The sequence below is a fragment of the Felis catus genome, chromosome B1 (assembly GCF_018350175.1).
Source record: "Felis catus isolate Fca126 chromosome B1, F.catus_Fca126_mat1.0, whole genome shotgun sequence".
NCBI lineage: Eukaryota > Metazoa > Chordata > Mammalia > Carnivora > Felidae > Felis > Felis catus.
Window position 1 is genome coordinate 61437110 of NC_058371.1, and position 23209 is coordinate 61460318.

At 33.4% G+C, this 23209-nt stretch overlaps 1 protein-coding gene across 4 annotated transcripts in view; it reads left to right on the top strand.

Annotated features, from left to right (window-relative positions):
- The window catches only part of SPOCK3 (SPARC (osteonectin), cwcv and kazal like domains proteoglycan 3), a 488708-nt gene that overhangs the window by 436876 nt on the left and 28623 nt on the right, over positions 1 to 23209 (top strand). For all 4 annotated transcript variants that reach the window (XM_023252691.2, XM_023252693.2, XM_023252690.2 and 1 more), the window contains one exon: positions 4900 to 5019. In XM_023252691.2, the coding sequence (XP_023108459.1) occupies positions 4900 to 5019 (120 nt within the window). The remainder of the gene's footprint in view (positions 1 to 4899; positions 5020 to 23209) is intronic.

Genomic DNA, 23209 nt, shown 5'->3' on the forward strand with positions numbered 1-23209 from the left:
GTGGGATCGAGCCCCATGTTGAGCTCTGCACTGACAGCGTGGAGCCTGCTTGGAATTCTCTCTCTCCCTGTCTGCCCACAACCCCCTAAAATAAATAAATAAAGTTAAAAAATTTTAGTTTAAAGCTATGTTTATTATGATTTATTATTCTGTTTTTGATTCCTGACTACAAATACAATTATATCAGTGAGTTCCAAGTACTGTTTCAGTTCACTATTGGCTATAATAGTCAATACGCTTTATTGGCTATAATAGTCAATATGCTTTATTGGCTATATATCTCAGTTTCCATAGCAGTAAAAAAACTATCATAACCCGTTACCTAATCATCCAGGCTTGATAGTAAAATCAAATGTAAAACCTCATTAAAGGCATTTCATGCTGTATAAATGCAAGATATTATCTCTAGAAAGAGAATCCATGTAGTAGAACTGTTGGAGAATATGAAGAAAAGACATCAATTGACTCCTTGTGGGAAACAACAGTAGTAAATCACTGACAACTTTTAGACACTTCAACAGTGAGATCTGACTGGTCCTGCTTCAGTTGGAACATGTCTGCCTCAAAGATTTGGTAGCCAGTAAAGTAGAAATGTCATTCTATAAATAAAGCTATATTTATATATTGTTTAAACTAGCCATTTCCTTTTTGTGTGTGTGACAAGGACAGTTTGACTCATGACATAAAAAATAATGGCGCTGTTAGCTTCTCTAAGAAAATATGAAGAAGAAGAAATAGAAGAAGGAGGAGGAGGAGGAGGAGGAGAGGAAGAGGAAGAGAAGGGAAGTCTTACTGACTAGCCTCTATTTGGGGCTCTTGTTAACTACTCCAGAATATGTAGTAGCATAAACTGTAGGTTATTGTTCAGTGAAATCTCTGTGACTTTTTTTTTGGCATTAAAAATTGGACTTAGGGGCGCCTGGGTGGCTCAGTCAGTCAGGCATCTGACTTCAGCTCAGGTCATGATCTCACGGCTCATGGGTTCGAGCCCCCCATCGGGCTCTGTGTGAAAGGTTCGGAGCCTGCAGCCTGCTTCAGATTCAGTCTTCCTCTGTCTCTGCTTCTCCCCCACTTGTGCTCTGTCTCTATCAAAATTAAATAAACATTAAATTTTTTTTTAAAAAGACTGGACTTGAAGTCATGTGATTCCTTTAAAGTCAAGAAGATATATTTACATAGGTTTTGTGTTACTTACTGTCTTCTAAAAATAAGTTTCGCTAACATCATATATGTTATATAATGTCTATACAATGATGATCATCTCACATCACTACAATCATAACTTCCCGAAATGGAAATGTATACGCTTTGAGTGAAGAAATGCTTGACTTGTTTTTCTAAGTTGGAGTATACTACTTTCTTGCTGTTATTATTATTGGTTTGCTATAAGGATTAAACCTTGGACACTGAATTCCATATTTTTGAATTCATAACTTGGCTCTGCCACTTACCTGTCTGACCTCAGGCAAGTTAGTTCTACAGCTCTCAATGCCTCAATTTCGTAACACTTAAAAGGACACAATACCAATATAATCATAGAATTTCTATAAGGATTAAACATGGTAATAAATTTAATCATAGCAGTAAGTATGCATTGCTAGCTGCTATTATCATTGTTATATTTTATAATTTATATTATATTATTTGTTATTACTATAATTATTACTGCAGGATTCTTAAGTCCTAAAATATTTCATTACAATATATGCATAACCTTATATTGAAATTTAAGCTAAGGGACACCTGGGCAGACTCAGTTGGATAAGCATCTGACTCCTGATTTCGGCTCAGGTCATGATCTCATGGTTTGTGAGTTCAAGCCCCATGTTGGACTCTGCATTGACAGTGTGGAGCCTGCTTGAGATTCTCTCTCTCCCCTCTCTCTCTCTCTCTCTGCCCCTATCCTGCTCACTCTCACTCTCTCAAAAAAAAATAAACAAAAAATAAAAAATAAAAAGAAAGAAACAAGTTAAGGTGTGTGTGATACACAATAAATATATATGATGTTTCATATTTGGGTAAAATTTTTAAAGTGCTGTACTAATACTATATTAATGCTATAATAAGTGCTATATTTACAAACACAAGAAAAGAAAATATATACCAATCTGTTCAAACTTAATCATTCTTTAGCAGGTATTTTATTGGATAAAGCTTTGCTCTTTGCTGGGTCCAGTATGGGAGAAAAAAACATAAGATAGACCAAGGAAATAAAGAACTAAATTTCATCTTTAAATCTTCATTTGCTTAAAGTAGGTAATGAATTAATATGCTGTAACTCTTAAAAATATGAATGTACATATATTGTTGTATCCCAGAAATCTATGACCCTACCATCCAATTCTCATTGCAGAGGTGACAATGTTTCAATCTCTTATGTGTATTTCCAGAGATATTTTAGATATATATCAACAAATGCACTTTTCCTACCTTTTTATGCAAATGGAAGCATACTAAATATACTTTTCTTCCTTATGTTTTTGTTTTGTTTGTTTTGTTTTTATAAAAAAACAGCTATATTGTGGTTGAGGTCTATATGAGTACATAATGACCTTCTAAACATTATTAATGATTTATAAAGCTGCCTTGGATGGATGTACCTGAATAATCTCACCAGGCCACTGCTGATTGACAGTTTTGTTAACACACTTGCTATTGTAAGAGAGCTGGTAAAATAATATGGTAGAATTTAAGTTAGTTGGTATATATGTAGTATACTGTATGATAATTTTTAAGAAAAGGAATTGCTAGGTAAAGCATTAATTCATGGTCATTAATTTTTACAGAAATTTGAATTTGAATTTGAATATTAATACAGCTATATAGACACAAATCAAAAGGGAAAAATATGAATGGTAAAAATAAGACTCTCTTACACCACTTCCCTATATTCATCTGGTTCCTCTAACTAGAGATAATTAGTCTTGGTCACTTTCTGTATATTCTTCCAGACAGATATGTGATGCATACATGCATATGAAGAAGAATCCTTCTTTTTCAGTGGGCTTTTTTTTTCTTTAGTGTGACAGTTTATAGCAGGAGACTGTTGCCTAGATGTTTAGTTAAACAGAGATACCAGGCTAGAGTGTAAATAATCATATTAGGAGTGTACTATATACTATCTTATCACTGAGTCTCAGCCATTGTAGATCCTATCTATAAAGTGACGTCTTCTGGGACATTCACTATAACTCACTGTTTTCCCCGGATGAAAGGATAGCGGTGAATTCTTTACATTGCTCTGCCCTTGACCAAGGATTTTCAAACCTACTACCATCTGCCTCTACACTTGGCACAACACGTGCATTCTGGGACTCTACCATTACCCTAAAAATCCCTTCCCCCACCCCCCCCCACCTCTTAAATCTTTTATTTCCTGTGTCTTGACCATCCTCTTTCTTGGTTCTCTGTCTGGTGTATCACATCCTCCAGTAGCTTCCTAAAGAAAGATTTTTTTTAATCTCGTAAATTAGAAGATCTCTCTAGTTTATTCTCTCACCTGATTTTCCTGGAAATGGGATTCTCAGTTTAAAATACAAAGCAATTTTTCAATTGTTTTTCTGACTGCCAATGCCACTAATGAAAAATTAAGACATTCTGAATCCTTGTTTCTTGTATATGACAATGTTTATTCCTCTTCCCTTTGGCAGCTTGTGGGATCTCATTTTTGCCTCCATTGTTCTAAAATATCGCAATGCTTTGCTGGTATGAATCAGCCACCCTACTAGGTACTTGGAAGGTCCTACTAATCTGGAATTTTATTCTCTTTAATACTAAGAAATGGTCTTAAATTATATTGCATTATATTATACTATATTTTTTGTATTTTATTACAAATGGTCCATTATATATAATACACATAGTGGTATAATGTATATAGTTTATAGTAAATGTAATGTAACATTTATAAATCAGCATGTAAATTACTTATTTTTAACAAACGAACAAGAGTACTATTAAAGAATGCTTGTCAGTTCAGGAAATTGCAGAGGAGTTAGACCCACAGTAACAATGCCCTCTAAACAATGTAAATAAGTATTTCATATATTTTCAAAATATTTTGGCAACAAATGACTAAATTTGACATACCATATTTTGGCATTAATATCTCACATACACAATCACACACATACACATAGATGCACACATAGATAACATAAATAACATATTCTACTACCCTTTATTATAGAGACTATTCTAAAGAATATAATTATTGGCAGATAACAGTATTTTTTTAAAAAATAGGAATTAATTTAAGTTCCAAATGTCAAAGTTTGCTAACCCCTTATTCTTAAAGTAGAAATTTATATCATTTTGTTAAATATTTTACCATCTTTCCTAATGTCGAATAAGATAGCTTTTCTTTTTCTATGCTTAAAAATACATGTAGAATTAACCGAATAGAGACAGCATACATTTATAAATGATAATTCCTACACATATTTAATATGCCAATGCATATTTATTAATCATAACAAATTATAATAGCTATGGCCAATAATAAATGTGTAAGTATGCACTTTGAATATTCAACCTTTTATTTCCCCAGATCATCTACCATGTTACCGTGACAAATGTGTTTGGCACAGAAATATTTAAACTGAATTTATGTGATATTAATAATAAGAACATTCAATCAAGTGCTATATTCCACTGAGTGGAAATAGAATTCCGTGAATAATTTTCCTTTATTGAATAAAATGTTATCATCATATTACACCTTGTTATGTTTGAAACATGTATTTTTCATTTTTAAGAAGTTGAAACATACTTAAACATTGTGTTATATTTCTTTTTTTACTCATTGTTACTTTTCATTTATTGGGATAATTTGAGAACTAGCACTGGCATTGTGCTAAGTTATTACTCAAGATTTGTGTTGGTTCTTTCTGTTTTCAGCATGCAGTGACCTGGAGTTCAGGGAAGTGGCAAACAGACTGCGGGACTGGTTCAAGGCCCTTCATGAAAGTGGAAGCCAAAACAAGAAGACAAAAGCCTTACTACGGCCTGAGAGAAGCAGTAAGATTTCTAAATTTGATATGTGCCATTGTCTTTGATATGGGATTTCCTTTCCAATGAATCACCTAGATCAAAACACATATTTCAAAATTTATTCTTTGCTTAGGTGCTGAACAAATATCAGAACATTGTTATTACTTCCAAGCACACTCAGAGTATTTTGCAAGGAAATAAAACATTTTGTGACAACCCTTATTGGTAAAAAATAAATATCCCCACAGAGACAACATTAACTTCCAGCTGAAGTGAAAGAGTAGGAATATTTGTCAGCGTTTTGATAGGAGTGGTAAAGAATGAAACAACACAGGAAATGAAAGTAAGAATGTTAGAGTACTTAGATTTTTACAGACACAATTAGCCCCCGTGCTTCCCACGGGTTGCCCTTCTCATGATGGCTTTGCAGACATTTCTACTTTGACCCAACAAAATCAGTAGACAAAAAGGATACCTTCAATGACACACTGCAAATCAGATTCATAAAAAAGAAGAAAGCAAGAGCCATTTGAACATTATACGATTTTTTTTATCATCTGTGGAATTTCCTCAGCGTGTTTTCTAATCCCTCAGCAATAAGAAATGGAAATTGAAAGAAGTACTTGTTATGAATAATTTTGTGAACTTTTCATTTTATATTTTTTATTTATAAAATATTTATTACATATTTAATACATGTAAAAGAAAGATATTGAAATATGAGCTTAATTTGGGGAACTTATCAAAGTTGAAATATTTGCTCTTTTTTTTAATTTTTTTTTAATTTTTTTCAACGTTTTTTATTTATTTTTGGGACAGAGAGAGACAGAGCATGAATGGGGGAGGGGCAGAGAGAGAGGGAGACACAGAATTGGAAACAGGCTCCAGGCTCTGAGCCATCAGCCCAGAGCCCGACGTGGGGCTCGAACTCACTGACCGCGAGATCATGACCTGGCTGAAGTCGGACGCTTAACCGACTGCGCCACCCAGGCGCCCCAAAATATTTGCTCTTAAATACAAGAAGTGATAGGTCAGTGATTAGAAGCAGCACCTTGTAGTTGACAAAGTCCCAAGTGTGTGCCCTTCTTTGCTCATGGTGACATGACCCATTCAGTCTCCCTTGCAATCCTGAAATAGCAGTTTCTGACAAAATAACATCATAGATGGCATGATTATCCATAATTTTATTTCCTAAAATGCCTTATTTTTTTTCTTTTCATCAAGGAATTTTTCCACAGTCCCAACCTTTTCTATTTATGAGTCTTCTATATGTTCTTAAATAATTCAATAATTCTTTTTAATTAAACTAATGAAGCTATCACTGATAGACATAATAATTTTATCTGAATGTGTGATGACTGTCTATGTTTCTTCTTATGAACTTCAGAAAGAAATTATAGTATTTTCCCTACTCATTAAGAGTGTTCTTCAGGTTTGTCTTTGGAATTATTGATTACATTTTTGGCAGATGTCAACTTTTTGGATGACTTCAGTGTAAGCAAAATGACAAGTCTTAATAGAAACAACAGAATACATTAGTCTTTATATTCATGAAGTAAACATAACTGAGGTGGGGTAACCACCCCATAACTGAGTTTATTTCAGATGCTTACATATTGATCTTTTAAAATTCATGTCTACACCTATCCTACCAATTCTCATGCTTAAGTTACTGCTTGCTCTCAAATTTCTCCTTTGAACTTGAGTTCAGACTAGTGATCTCACCCATATTTGGAGATGGATAAAAGGAGAGCTTGTAGGGGAGCCTGGGTGGCTCAGTCGGTTAAGCCTCCTACTTAAGCTCAAGTCATGATCTCACTGTCCACGAGTTCAAGCCCCGCTTCCAGCTCTGTGCTGACAACTCAGAGCCCAGAGCCTACTTCAGATTCTGTGTCTCCCTCTCTCTCTGCCCCTCCCCTGCTCATGCTCTGTCTCTCTCTGTCTCAAAAATATATTTAAAAAAATTTTTTAAAAAAAAGGAGAGCTTGTAGAACTCAGCACAGTGCCTGGTTAAATGTACACATTTATAAATATTATTTCTCATTCCAGCTTCTTATTTCAAAAAATTACACACTCTTAATATAGTGGGTTAATTACAAGAACCTCTTAGGTAGTTGAATATCTTTGGAAAGTAAATGAAATAGTGGCGGCCCTAAGATTAGTTACACTACTTGAAATGGTCAGAGGCCAACTAGGAGTAAACTTCCAAAAGGAAGTAATCCATTAAAACACATAAGACAAATCATTAGAAGAAAAATGGCTGACTCCCTCAATTCCTCAGATCTGTACATCATCCAAGTGAGTTTTCTCCTGATTTAATCATATTTAATTTGTGAACCAATCCACTCATATTATGTTTCCTGTTTTCTTTCTATTTTTATTTTTCCTTCATAGCATTTCTCGCTACCATAGTAATAATCTACTTATTTATTTGTTCTCTCTCTCTCTCTCTCTCTCTCCCCCTCCCACTAGATGACTGTGAACTCAATGAAGGCAAAGATCTTTATTTACCAATGTATTATCAGAGTACAGACTAGTTTGACACATAGTACTAACTAAATAAAAATGAATAGAATTAATGAATGGAAGAAACAGAGAAGAAGTCAAAATACTACATTGTCTATGTATACCACAATTTAATCAATCAAGTTTTCTCCTAAGAATAGTTTTGTACTGTTTCCATTATTTTCTGCATGACAATCAATTCTGCAATTGATTGTTATGCTTTTATTTCTAAGAAAGATTCCAAGAAGTGGAGGCGTTGGGTCAAAATGTGCATGCATTTCAAATGATAAATCATAATAGACGTTGCTAGGATGCTTTGCAAAAATCTTAGGGTATTTATAATTTCTTTTTTTAAGTTTACTTATTTATTTTGAGAGAGATAGTGAGAGAGAGAGAGAAAGAGAATGAGAGAGAGAATGAGAGAGAGAGAGAGAGAGAGCATAAGTTGGGGAGGGGACAGAAGATCTGAAGTGGGGCTTGAACTTGTGAGATCATTACTTGAACCTAATTCTGCCAATCAACTGACTGGCCACCCAGGCACCCTGGTATTTCTAATTTCTAACAGCAAAACCTGAGAGTTCACTTTTGCCTTTATCCCTAGCAGCAAAAAAATATTACCATTCTTTTTAACTTTTCCGTTTTGCTTAGCATGCTATTTTATTTCATTGTAAATCTAATTTTCATTTCCGTAATTAGCAGTGAATTTGAAAACAAAATATTAGTGGGGGGGAACTTTTATACAGCAAAACAAAATAAAATTACTTATTCAACTCAGGCTACTATATTAAGATACTATCTATGGGCTAGGTGGATCAAATAATAGATATTTCTCAAATTCGGGATGCTGGGAAGTCCTACATCAAGGTGCTAGCAGACTGGATTCTTGGTGAGGGCCATCTTCCTGGTTGGTAGACAGACATCTTCTCCCGTGGCAGAGTGAGAGAGAGATCTCTCTAGGGTCTCTTCTTATTAGGGTGCTAATCCCATCATTTAGGCTCCACCTTCATGACCTAATTACTTCTCAAAAACACCATCTCCAAATGCCATCAAATTGGGGGAAAGGAGTTCATCGTATGAATTTTGGGAGAACACAATTCAGTCCATAGCACAAAACAAAACAAAACAGCCCCTCCAAAAATAAAAAAATAAAATAAGTAAATAAAAAACAACTCTAAGTTATGTCAATTTATATGTTTAATTCTAAGAAAGATATATTAGTGGCTTTTATTATAAGCGTATTTAATAACTCCTTCTAGTATTTGGGGGTGTTTTTCTCTGTGTTTGCTACTCTATTTTTTAGATTCTATAGATTTATATTTATTATAACCATTAATAAATTATGCTTCTTATCACTTTGTGACACTATATTCTACTTACTGCTTTTTAGCACAGATTCACCAAATCTGATAGTAATATATCATTCCTACATTTAATTTTATGTAGCCTGATACACTTGCTAACATTTTATTGTCAATCTTTCTTTATTACATAGACTTAAATGTCTTTCGTGTAAGTATCCATAGTTGAGCTTTGAGTTTTTAATATGACAGTGAGAAAACTTTGTGTTTTTTATAGTTAAGTATAATAATAAAGTCAACATAAAGCACAGAAAAATATTCTGATAAGACAGAGAATGTTTGCCATTTAGGAGATTATACAGAAGACAAAGAAAAACTTATTTTCACAATTTAGGAGCAGACCATTAATCTAAGAAAATTTGTCATTTTAAAATAGAAACAAAATCAAATTTTAACTTTGCATCTGTATAATATTTGATACTGATTTGAAAAATCTTATATGATAAATCTTTTAAATGTTAGCAAGCACTGACCATGACGAATACTATTTTGGGGGATTCTTTTATAATTTTTTGTACTTAGAGATTTCATCTTATACATTTTTGGAAGAATGAATAATCTTATTTTAGAATAAAACTGTTTTTTAACAAAATCATATCTTGCATACCTTGCATATCAAGTCGCTTATATAATTATTTTTACTAGTGGAGTATTACATATTTAGATCCTATAGGTTTAAATTTTATTTTATATAGAAAACGATGAGGTAGGTAATTTTACTGTTGCATTAGTGTTTTTTAGTAGATTAACAGAATTTTTGAATATATATATTTTATACTTCTTTATAGCCATACCAATTTTTATGTGTAACTTTTTAAGTGGCAAAAATGAACATGTTTATTAACAGACCCGAATATATAAAACTTAAACTATAAACTATAAAATTGTTTGATTACACAAACTCGAGGCAAAAAGTTTATAAATTTAAAAACATGCTTTAGTATTTTTTTTAGAAATAATATAGATATATAATAAATATACATTAAGTAATTTAGCATAAATCAAAGATTTTAATTTACTAAATGAACTTGAAAATTGTTTTTAAATTTCAAGTTGGCTTTTATAAAATAAAAATTTATCATAATAATGATTTTACTTGTTAAAAACAAATATATATTTTTTATAATCTTAAACATGTAGTAGATGTAATGCTAACTCCTTTAATCAGTATACCTATATAAGTTCAGGACAAACATGTTCAAATAGAATAAAAATGTATGCTCGTATTATCTTTACTGCTGGTAATTCTGAAGATATAGCCATTTTATTAAATAAACAATATTAAACTATTTTCTTTTACAAACATTTACGTAAATTGTGAGAATTGAATTTTTAAAGCATTTGGGTTATTATGTTTTATGAATGCATTTTTTATTTAAGTATAGTTGACACACAATGTTACAGTAATTTCAGGTGTACAACAGAGTGATTCAACTTCTCTATACATTAAACTATGTTATCTTCTGTCACCATACAATGCTATTACGATGTCATGGACTGTATTTCATATGCTGTACCTCTTAGTCCCATGACTTACTCATTCCATACCTGAAAGCTCATTCCCTCACCCTTTTTGTCCAATCTCTCATGCCCCACTCCTCTGGAAACCATCAGTTTATTTTCCGTTTTTATAGATCTGATTCTGCTTTTTGTTTGTTTTATTCTTTTTTAAATATACTCCACATGTGAGTGAAATCTTGTGGTATTTGTCTTACTCAGAATATATATTGTATATACATACATTTATACATAGTAAATAATGCTACAATCAACATAGGGGTGCATATATCTCTTTGAATTGGTGTTTTGTTTACTTTGGGTAAATAATAGTGGAATTATTGGATCATATGATACTTCTATTTTTAAGTTTTTGAGGAATGTCCATACTGTTTTCCACAGTGACTGTACCAATTTACATTCCTACCACCAGTGTGCAGGGGTTCTTTTTCTCTATATCCTCACCAACACTTGTTGTTTCTTATCTTGTTAATTTTAGCCATACTGACAAGTGTGAGGTGATATCTTACTGTGGTTTTGATTTGCATTTTCCGTACAATGAGTGATGTTGGGCTTTTTTTCATGTGTCTATGGTCATCTGTATGTCTTTTTTGGAAAAACAATGTCTATTCAGATACTTTGGCCATTTTTTAATCAGATTGTTTCTTTTTTTTTATGATGTTGAGCTTTATAAGTTATTTATGTACATGAGTATTTTGGAGATAAACCCCTGTCAGATATATCATTTGCAAATATCTTCTCCCATTCAGTAGGTTGCTTTTTTGTTGACAGTTTCCTTTGTTGTGCAAAAGTTTTTGTTTTTTTTTTTTAATTTTGATGTTGTCCCAATAGTTTATTTTTGCTTTAGTTTTCCTTACCTTAGGAGACATACCTAGAAAAATGTTGCTGTGGCCAATGTTAGAGAAATTACTGCTTATGCTCTCTTCTAAAATTTTCATGGTTTCAGGTCTCCGATTTAGGTCTTTAATCCATTTGTGTGTGGTGATAAAAGCTAGTAATTCAGTTTCATTCTTTTGCAAGTAACTGTACAGTTTTCCCAGCACCATTTATTGAAGAAATTGCCTTTTTAAACCATTAAGTTTATTAGAAGGTTATTTTTTTATTTCTGGAAATTTTAGGAATATGTAATTTATATGAGCACTTATTATTCCTAAGCCAATCACAATAGAGCTTTCTTAAGAGATTTTACAATCTAATTTGGTAGTGCCATCTGAAGATAGGGGAAAAAAGTACACACACACACACACACACACACACACACACAGATACCTGCCCATACATGCACAGATGTACACAGGTAGAGAGTTTATAGTTTTTATATTTTAGTCTTGAGTCATGTACAAGCATTTCTATTGCTTCGCAGTGGCAATTTTCTCTACAATTCACCCAGGGGATTACTTAGCTGGGAAATTTTGGTTTTGGTTTTTTGGTCTAGAAAATATTTTTGTATACTTTTTTTATGGGTTTACTCTTAAATGTGTGTGTGTGTGTGTGTGTGTGTGTGTGTGTGTGTGTGTGCTTGTGTATGTTTTAAATTTAAGTACATGGCCTCTTCTCTTATTTATTCAACTCAACATGTAATTGATTTTTCTCTCTTGGCTAGTTGGGACCTTAAGATATGAGGTGGTTTTCCCGTATTCACTGGGCCCCAGTCTATTTGGTGACATCCCTTTATTGGCAATAATCTCACGTGGGATGGAAAACAGTCTCATAGTGGCTTTGTCTCAAAGCTTCGGGAAGGCCACTGGTTCCCTGAACCATGGAGGAAATTACATTATTCTTGTATCTCCTAGACTCCCAATATAGCTCCTAGGAGGTAGTAGATATTGACCTTCTCCCCAGGAGTCTGTAGTTTTCTGTGAGTCAGGCTCTTCTCAGGGTTTCTCAATTCTCTCAGTTACTCCACCCTTGATATCCACTTTCTGTTCTCCATCACCCACCCAGCTTATGGGGGGGGGAGGAACGCTATGCCATGTTGCACTCATTTGTCTTTAGACTCCAACTCTCTGAAGAGAGTAATAGTAGATTGAAGATGATCATGGAGAAGGAGCTTGCTGCATTCGGGTGCTCAGAAAACCTTTCCTAATGCTTTATTAACAAATTTAAAATTTAATATAAAAAACTTGAGGAACAATTTAGAGAGAAATTCTTGTTTGTATTTAAATATCAAAATCATAATGGTAGGGGTAAATATATAAGAGAGAGACATAGTGTATATTTTTCTGGTTGTTCAAAGAAGAATGTTGAAATGCCAATATTTATCATTTAATGTATTACCTTTGAGCTAGACATTTGGCTTTTGATGGATCTGTATCTTTGGTGACACTTAAATTGATATAATTATTTTAAAAGATGCTCAATTTTTACTTTACTATCTGGAAGTATCACAGTTTACTTTCTATGGTTTTAGAATATTTGTGAATAGGGTATTTAGTTTCTTGCAAAATAATTCGCAACAGTAACATCTGCTTGAGCTGACTTATAGACTCATATATAGTAAAAAGTTAATGAGTGAGTTAAAGGGGTGAATCTGATTTGGCACTGAACTGGTTGGTATGCAGGAGGAGAGTGGAGAAAGGATGTTAGCCCATGTCTTCTATGCTAGTACTTGCGTGCTTAAGTAATCTGAAAAATCCAACACTGCTCACTTCATACAAAGCCTTAAGATATGTGCTGCTTTCAACCAAACAGCACATATACAACATATACAACATATGTTTCAACAACCTATACAACAATAAAGGCTCATAGGAACAATACAAGAATCTGGCTCTAAATATGGTCTGAAAGAAGAAACAGTGCCTTGTCCAACATCGTTGAGCATGAATGCATATGTTAGTTTGAGCCAAATGCAATTACCAATTTTGGAATCACAAAACAATAGTTTTCAAAGGGTCCATGGAAGAAAAAGCATCTGAAAATTCACTACTTTACCCTATTTTTACTCATATTTACTCACCTCTTTTTATATGTAGGTTAATCTGTATACTTTAGTAGTCTAAATTATTTTCTTTTCCCGGGTAATACAAAACTTTTGTCTATTTAATTTTTGCTGCAGTGTTATAATGAGTAAAAATACAAATTAAGACACAACATGTTGTGTTTTCCCTTAATCATACTCTCATAACCCAGCCTCATTATATATGAACTACATAGCTGCTAATGATCCTGAAACTGAATGAAGAATGTGTAATATATTCTCTAGCTTCATTTTGTTTTCTTATTCAGAAGCCAGATTGCTGAAGACAATTTGTACAAATTGCTCTTGTGGCCTAACCATTGCCTGCTGAACTCTCTTGTGGCTTTTAGGAGGTGTTATGGGATTTTCGATTAATGCAATTCCTCAGAGTAGAGAAATTGCTTCATATTTGCAGTTTGGGGGAGCCCCAGAACACCTTTCACCCAGGTATCTGTACTCTCTCACTTCATTCGGCTTGTTGCTTAAATATCTGGCATAAGATACCCTCCCTTCTACCACATGTGAAATCGCAACACTGGCACCGAACATTTCCCTAAGCATTACGCTACTTTGCTTTTCTTTACAGTGTGTGTCACTACCTGATTTGACAATGTTTACTAGTTTATTTTCTCACTCTTCCAAATAAAATGTAAGTGCTATGAGGCCAGGAATTTTCTGCTGTGGAATCTTCAGCTACTAGAAACAGCCCTGGCATGTTATAAGGACTCAGTGACAATGAATAATAAAGTAATATGCAGCTGCTTTCTTATTGCTGAATGACATCCAGGTTCCAGGAGGACAAATCTCAAACAGTGAGAGGATTGAAATAAAAGAGTCAAGTCTTGGGGCCCCCTGGGGGGGGTTCGTTGGTTAAACACCAGACTCTTGATCTCTGCTCAGGTCATGTTCTCACAGTTGGTGAGACGGAGCCCCACATGGGGATCTGCACTGACAGGGCGGAGCCTGCTTGGAATTCTCTCTCTCCTCTTTCTCTGCCTAGCTCACGCAGTCCCTCTTTCTCAAAATAAATAAATGAACTTTTTAAAAAAATATAAAAAAAGCCAAGAGTCAAGGCTTGATGAAATTTAAATGAGAAGATATTCTACTTTTTATAAGGCGATGAATTTTGAGTGTGGACTATGGCTTCATTAAAAAAAGGAAAACTTGCTAGCCTCATAAATGGCTACCAAATTAATAGTGTCATATATTTTATGTTAGTTAAACATCTTGTTACACTGTCAGAAGTATTTTAAGGTATGGTGGGAAATGGTAGGGATTTTTCCTAGTGGGTATTCTAATAGTTATTCTTAATTCTCTAACACAATAGGATACTAACCTGAGTTTTTCACTGACCAAATTTTAGCACAGCCATTACATAGAGCATAGCATTGCTATTACCTAAGAAGAAATGATTGTTGATCTGAATCTTGGCTAGTGTAAATATTTCATAGTTAAATGTTTTCAGTTGACAAAGATCAATAATATTACAGCTTTTTTAAAAAGAAATTAAGCAAGCTCGTAAAGATTGCCGTTATGTTTTAGCAACCTACATCTACTTTGTATACAACATCAGGTGTCTTGGATTTTTTCTTTGGATATATTTTAGAGATATCACTGACTAATGATTAACTATCGAAAAAGCAACTAAGATGATAAAATTTTTAAATGTACTTTATAATAAGAAGATGAAGGAAATCGAGCTATTTAGCTGCTGATTTTATTATCTTTCTATCATAAACATAGTTGTTTGAGGCTTTTTTCAGGAAGCCTTTTATTATTTAAATCTCCAAAAAGTTGGGGCGCCTGGGTGGTGCAGTCGGTTAAGCGTCCGACTTCAGCCAGGTCACGATCTCCCGGTCCGTGAGTTCGAGCCCCGCATCAGGCTCTAGGCTGATGGCTAGGAGCCTGGAGCCTGCTTCCTGATTCTGTGTCTCCCTCTCTCTCTGCCCCTCCCCCGTTCATGCTCTGTCTCTCTCTGTCCCAAAAATAAATAAAAAACGTTGAAAAAAAATTAAAAAAAAATAAATCTCCAAAAAGTTAAGAGCAGAAATACTATGCACATATTTTTTGTTTTTGTTTTTGGTTTTTATAGTTGCAGTTGAGTGGGGGTGGGAGAGGGGTATCCTTCGTTGAAAGAGTACTGTATTAATTTTATTTTTGTCAATTTGGAAAGCATCAGGACATCAGAATCTACGTAAAATCCTCAGATTAACAGTCTAACTCAGATTAAGATAATGTTTCATTTTTCCTTTCCTAGATACCAAATGCTCTCCTCAGTCAGAGAAAATTATAGAATTACTTAAAGCCCTAGGGTAAATGAATACAGTTTCTTACCAAAACATTGTTCACTTTATGTCATGCTGCCTTCACATTGAGAGGAAGATTGAATTCGGAATCAGATGACTTAAAAACAATGCCCTATTTTAATGCAAGTAGGAGCTTTTTAGGTATTGCTGCAAAGTTTATCTTTTGAAAACAAAGATTTGTAAAGTTGGTAGATAAGTGTTCTCTTATTTCAAGTAATAAAATGAAAGATCCAGATCATTGCTTATTTTGTTTGTTCTCATTATTGAAACATATGGCATTTTCTTCTTTTATTTTGTAGACACAATAACTCTATCATAAAATTTAATTGTGCACTTTAGTATTACCATGATATTATCTTAATATTTAGATACTGTAATTTGATAGAAATTTATTTCATACTTAGCAAAATTAATGTAATTCTAAATAAATTAAAACTATAGCTATAAGTTAAAGACACTGAGTGAATGATGTCTTATGATAAAATTGTTTTGTCACAATCATTGTCTCCTGGGAAATTTTCCAGTTGGATTTGTTAGGCACCAAACTTTTGGTGGAGTCTAGTCCTTAGGAAGTTTATTATTAGCTTTGTCCATTTGGAATCATTAACAAGTGGTTGCTTCTCACAGGGTGAATGACATATTGTCAATTTTATTACATTTTGTTTTTAACAAAATGAATACCTCATTTTAAAATATAATCACATTGGATGTTCAGAGAGCATATTTAACTGGTAGTTTGAACTATTAGAACCTAGTAAAAAATGAAATAACACCTTCTTCCCAAAAAGACTATAACAAAGAGATCTAAAACAATCTATGCAGAAAAATAAATAAAATATAATTTAATACAGTGTTTCATATATAGTCAGTCGTTTGTAACAAGAGCATTATTTCTGTTGAATTTTGTTGCAATGCCAGTTGTGGTACACACAAAAACCTGGAATATGTGCATAATAGGCGTCTTAAAAGCATCAGGGAGTGATAGCTAAAACAAAGGGGAAAAGTATAAATAAAAAGGAAATAAAATTGCTCAAAAGCATAACTATCTGGGGTAATTTAATGCAGAAAAAAAATGGTTGTATACACCACAGCAGTCCTTGGACCATATGCTAGCCAATAAAAAAGCAATTAATTTTATGAGGATTCCTTTGAAACACTAATTGAGTGTTAAATTATTTTAACATATCATGGATATGAAGGAAAAATATATATAACATTGTATTTTTCTATTTCTTCAATTCTTTATTCCATATATTTTAGTTATACATGTAATACATGACTTTTTTTTAAAGGACATGTGATGGTATATGAAGAGAATTAATATCCTTTCACCAAACCAATCTATTCCTTCCATCATGAGGTAAAAAATTGTTAGGAGCCTCAAATATATATATATATATATATATATATATATATATATATATACACACACACACACATATATATGTATATACATATATTGTATATATATATACACAATTCTACTTTACTCTCATATAATATATATATTCACATAAACATTTTTGTGAAGTATGAGTTCATACTATATGAAGTGTGTGACATCTTATTATGCATTATTAACCTTTTAATTGTTTATTGTATTGCAAATACTTTCTTACGACATCTTCTCTATTTTGATTTTAGAGTTCTTAGATTGTGTTCCTTAAGAATGTTCTCTCATAAAAAAATTGCTCTGGATATTCCTCTACTGTATAGATTTTTGCATTTAAATTTTGAAGCCATCCAAAATTCATTGGTGTGAAATGGGATTCTGGCAATGGATCATATTTCCTCGCTGAATTAAAGCAATTTCTTTGCAATTATTTAATCCATGTTTATGTCTGTGTTTTCTGTTTAAGTTCTCTGTATATTCTTTGTTCTTTCTGTTGTTAATTTCTATTATAATTTTGTTATGTTATGGTATATTTTGTATGATTTCAGTTCTTTCAAATTTGTTATGATCTGTTTTATGGCTCAAAATATGTTTCATATGCACTTGAAAGGAACTGGCATTCTGCTATTGTTTGTTTCAGTGTTTCATCCATGTAAATTATTCCAAGTTTATTGATAATGTTGTTCAGATTTTCTAATACCCTTACTCCTTACTGTTTTTCTGTCCACCTGCTCTATTGATTATTTACAGAGTAGTGTTGAGGTCTCCAGATAAAGTTGGGAATTTGTCTATTCCTCTGGTCAGTTCTATTAGTTTTGTTTTTTCCTCATGAATTTTAAACCTTCATTTTAGAGACAGATACATTCAGGGTTGTTATGTCTTCTTAATGAAATATTTATCATTATGGAACATCCCTTTTTATTGTGGTAACGTTCCTTATTCTGAGGTCAAATATATTATTAGTATTGTCAGTCTGATTTTTTTTTCCATTAGTGTTTGCCTGGTATACTTTCCCAGCCTGTTAATTTCAACCTACTGTGACATTTTATTTCGTTTCCTTTCAAAATAATTAGAGTCTGAGTTGGGTTTGTGTGTGTGTATCTTAATATTTATTTTGTATTTTAATTGATATACTCAGCTCACTTACGTTTAATATAGTCATTGATTTGGTTTCATAATAATATACTTTCTTGCTAATTTTCTGTATTTTCCATCTCTTCTTGGTCCAGTTTTTCTTCTTATGATGCTTTCTTTTGGACTAAGTAAGCATTTGTATGATTTCATTTTATTTCTACTCTTGGTTTATTATTTTTATCTCCTTTTGAAAGTTTTTTAATGGTTACACTAGGATTTACAAGATACAAATGTAATGTGTCACAGTCTACCTTCATATTTGCCATATTATATATATTAGAAGTACTTATAATTCTCAATTTATCCCATCTTTTATGCTATTTTAACATATGTTTTGCTTTAATATATGCTTCAAACACACATTGCTAATAACTTTAGATAGACATTCAATGATTTTTTTAATTGAGGTAAAAATAACATATCATATTGTTTCAAGTGTGGAACATATTGATGCAACAATCTTATATATTATAGTGTCAGTCTCACCATAAGTGCCATCGTCACCTGTGACCATGCTACAGTATTAAAATATTACTGACTATATTCCCTATGCTGTATTTACCATCTCTGTGACTTATTTATTTTATAACTGGAATTTGTGCTTCTTAATCCCCTTTATCTACTTCACCCAGCCACCCACCCACCTCCCCTCTGACAACCACCAGTTTCTTCTCTGTATTTAACAGTCTGTGTTAATTTTGTAAGAGTCTCTATTTTCTCTGGGTAAAGAATTTTTGGTGTAGAGCTCTATTTTTCTTTCAGCACATCACAGATGTCTTTCCATCATATTCTGGCTTGTATGTTTTCAGCTTAGAAGTCTGCCATCAATCTCTTTTCTTTGTTCCTCTGTAGAAAAATGCATTTGCCTCTAGATGCTTTACAGATTTTTCTGCTTATTAATTGTTTTTGAGCAGTTTGGCACTGATGTCTGTTGATTTTGTTCCTTTCTTTATTTGCCTGGTTGGTATTTACCTTTTTTGGGTTTCTTAAAGATAAGGATCTCTGTGATTTAATGTGTTTCACTAATTTTGGAAAATTCTCCATTAAGTCTTGAAATATTTCTTCTACTCTGTTTTCTCTCTCTTCTTCTAACAATTTCAATTACTTTTCTGTTGAACTGTTTAACAATGATATGCAGCTCTTGTATGTTCTGTTTTTCTTCTTTTCTCTTCCCCCTCTTCTTCCTTTGTTTTTCTTTTTTACGTTTATTTTTGAGAGACAAAGTGCATGTATGTGTGCTTGTGCCGTGGGGCTGGTGCAGAGGGAGAGGCAGAAAGAGAGAGAGGAACTGAAGTGGACTCTGTGATGATAGCAGTGAACCGGATGTGGGGCTAAACTCATGAACTATGAGATCATGACCTGAGCCAAAGTTAGATGCTCCCTCTTCTGACCCTCCTCCCTCTCTTTCTGGCTTGTCTGTTTGTTTCTTCTAGTTCCCACCTACAGTTCCAATGCAAGTTTTGCTTTTATACTTTAGCCTTTCACTTATTAGTCATATTAATTTCAAATTATTTCTCTGATAGTTGCTATATCTGCCATATCTGATTTTGATTCTATTGAATGCTTGGTCTCTTGGAAGTGTTTTTTTTTTTCCTAAATATTTTTCCTTCTTCATTTGTGTGTCTTTGTTTCTTTGCTCAAAACTGAACATATTATATTGGATGGTAGAGACTGAGATAAATAGTATGAATGCCTAAAAATAAAGATGCTTCTTTTTTTACTTGGCATTTAGTAACATGATTGAGTCGATTAGTCATATATTGAACTAGGTTTTGGTTTTGGCCTATTATTGTTAGCCTCAATGCCTCTGTGTTGGTCTTGTGCTTCTGGTGAGGCTGATTTGCCATCCTCTTTTTCTCCACATGCTTCTTTACGTTTTTCTTTGCAACGGAGTCGCAAAGAGGGTCCTTCACCACAATCTCACCCCTCGACTATTGGTAGACTATTGGTATTATCCTTGGTACCCGGATAATAGGAGCATTCCTTCATATTCTTGTTAAGTGATAGCCTCAGGCAGGTGCTACACACTTGTATGCCAGGATCTCAGAGGTGGAATCTTCTGAGATCCTATCCCAGCTTTAATGCAGGGATTCCCTGATGATCTATACTCAGGACATTGTCCTGCCTCTTACTGCGAGACAACTGGTGTGTTTTATTTCTTTTTCTTTTCCAATCTCCTGGGTGCAGCATATCCTCACCTGTATCCACAGGGTGACAGAGTATTTATCTTGTCCCTAGTAACTTAAAGCTTTGTTCCAAAACGGATATAGGAACATAGGGTAAAGCTGCACACTCACACCTTTCTCACAGCAGCTTCTGTTTCTTAGATGGCTTTATTAGCTCTCTTATCCTACACTAAATCTTCCTTAAAAGTGCTTGCTGAGGTTTTTTGAATAAAATCTGTCAATGGTTATTGATTCCTCTGCCTTTTGTGGCTTCTAAGGGTTGTTTAATGTCATGCTAAACTATACACAGCCTTTAGCAATCCATTGAAGACTTTAGCTGAATTCTCCTTGTTAGCTTATACAGTGTTCCATGGCTGTCTCACCATCTCTTCTTGGAAGCAGATGCCTGTTTTTAGACCATGGGTTATTGCATTGTACAGGGACACAGAGTCCCTCATGGGTTCCAAATAATTGTGGTTTCGTAAATTATTCATATATTTCTTATCGTTAGGGTGAGAGCAGTACTCCTCCAACTATACAATTTCTGCTCAGATGCCAGACTTTAATTGAATCCTTGTTTAATTGCGATATGTCATTTTCTTCCTCCTGATTTCAAGTTTGGTGTTTATCTTTAGGTCTTAAGAGTTTGGCTAGAAATGGCCTTTTTTGGTGTGTTTATTTTGCTTGAGGATCATTGTAATCTTTTAAACTGGAAATTTAGATGTTTAAGCATAATTTCTTTCATTATCTTCTCAAGTTATTTTTTTGCACCATTGTCTTTCTCTTCTCCTCTGGGGGATTGATTCAATTACATGTGCGGTACCCCATGTATTATCCAACGGTTTCCTTAGGCACTGTTCATTTCTTTCCTTGCTCTTCCTCACATTAGTTCATTGTAACTGATCTTTATTCAAGTTTATTTTTTTCTCGATGAACTCAGTTCTGCTGTTGAATCCATCTAGTGATTTTTTTTTATGTTTTATAAGCTGCTTCATTATTTTGTTCCTGAATTTCCATTTTGTTCTTTCTTATAATCTCTATTTCTCTACTAATAGTTCCTGTCATTGTAATAAGAAGCGTATTGTATTCTTTTCATTAAAGACAGCTATTTTGGTTGCTTTAGAATCTTGTCTGCTAATTCCAACAACTGTATCCTATATCAGATTCGTTCTCAATTGTTTGTCTTTTCTTTTAAGAACATGTCTTTTTTCCCTGGTGCTTCACACATCTCATAAATCTGGATGTTGTTCCAGATGTCACATATACTAAATTGTGGAATGCTTTATGTTATTTCAGTCCAATGAGTATTTTTTTTTTATTTTAGGAGATAATTAATTTTGTTGGACTCAGAATGAAAACTGCATTTCTTGAAATCCAGCTCTAATCTCAATTCAGATGTGTAGACTCTAGTGTAGGTGATTGGAATCTACAGTGTGTATGTGAGTGTGATTGATGGGTCATCAGAATCTAGGGCAGATATCTGGCTCTCTGATTCTTTTCTTGCCTGGATTTCTCCTTTGATTTTCAGCGGTTATACACAATTTTCTAATTTTTTTAGGCTGGAATGTGTGTATTTTTCCACGAGTGTCCCTCCCATCTTCTTCCAGGCCAACTCTGTTAGCTCCCAGGCTGAAAAACAGCAAAAATTGAGAATTCACTCCATATAACTTCCTTTTACAAAATGTAGGCTATCCACCAGAATCTGCCAGCTTCTTAATCACTCTTAAATTCCTTCCTATTTTTTTTTTAATTTGTGCAGAGTTTAATGATTTATGAGTAGGAGCATCAGTCCAGTAAATGTTACTCAGCCATTACTGGAAACAGAATCTAAAATAACTATTTCAATGACATGTTGGAGAGAAGATTTTTGTCTTACTTGTCTTTGGATCTAGAAGACCTAGGAGCATAGCGTGTATTGAAGCCAGTATGGGAAAAATGCTACTTTACTTCTCATTGCCTACTCCTGTGTGACCTCACTCCTTTCCCAAATCAGTCTTTTAATTAATTAATTTATTTTTGGTGCTATGGTACTTTTTAAATTTGTAAACCTTCAAGAGTGAGCACAGTCCTTCAGTCACTTTGAATATGTTTTGAAATCTACATTTCCTGGGATTTCTGCTTTCATTTGAATGGCTTTACATTGATTTATGTTAATCTAAATTATGCTAAAATATTTGCTGAATAAGCAAATGCAATCGTTAATATAGGCTTGCTATTTCATAAGATTAGGAAGTGAATTCCTTTGTGTCTGCATTCTAGAAGTGAATAACCTAATTTTCTACTATAGCATATACATTTAGGGGATATTGATCGATGTTTTTCAGTTATAAAACTGTGTCTGATAGCTTTTGCCTTTCAGAAATTTTTGACACATCTTTGAAGAGAAAAGACATCAGCATATGTTTCTTAAGTGATTTTAGATGTTTCATGGGGATTATAGTGATCTCCAAAGGATTGTAAGAACTAGTGAGTGTAGGAGGAAAAAGAGCAAAGTGATTTTACCCATTACTGAGTACAATGTGGTGGTTTGCACCTAGATGTTGTAATCTAGCACCAGTCCTGTAGGGTTCAGTCACAAAAAACAATCATTTATATTATCTTGTGTAGTCCCTTGCAAAGTGGATTTATTTGTCCCTCTTTAAGAGTTGAGGAAGGTTAAGAAGTAAAACCTAAAGTCACACAATTAGTAAGTGGTAAAGGGATTTGAATACAGATTGTATAGACCCTGAACTTAATGAACTTACGTTCTTTGACTTATCACGTAATCTTCCAAAGGATCGCTCAGAATGCAAGTACTATCTAGTCAGTTCAAGTATGTAATTCATCTGGATTGTGGTAACTGCCTCTCATATACTTGTACACACAAAGGGGATATTTTC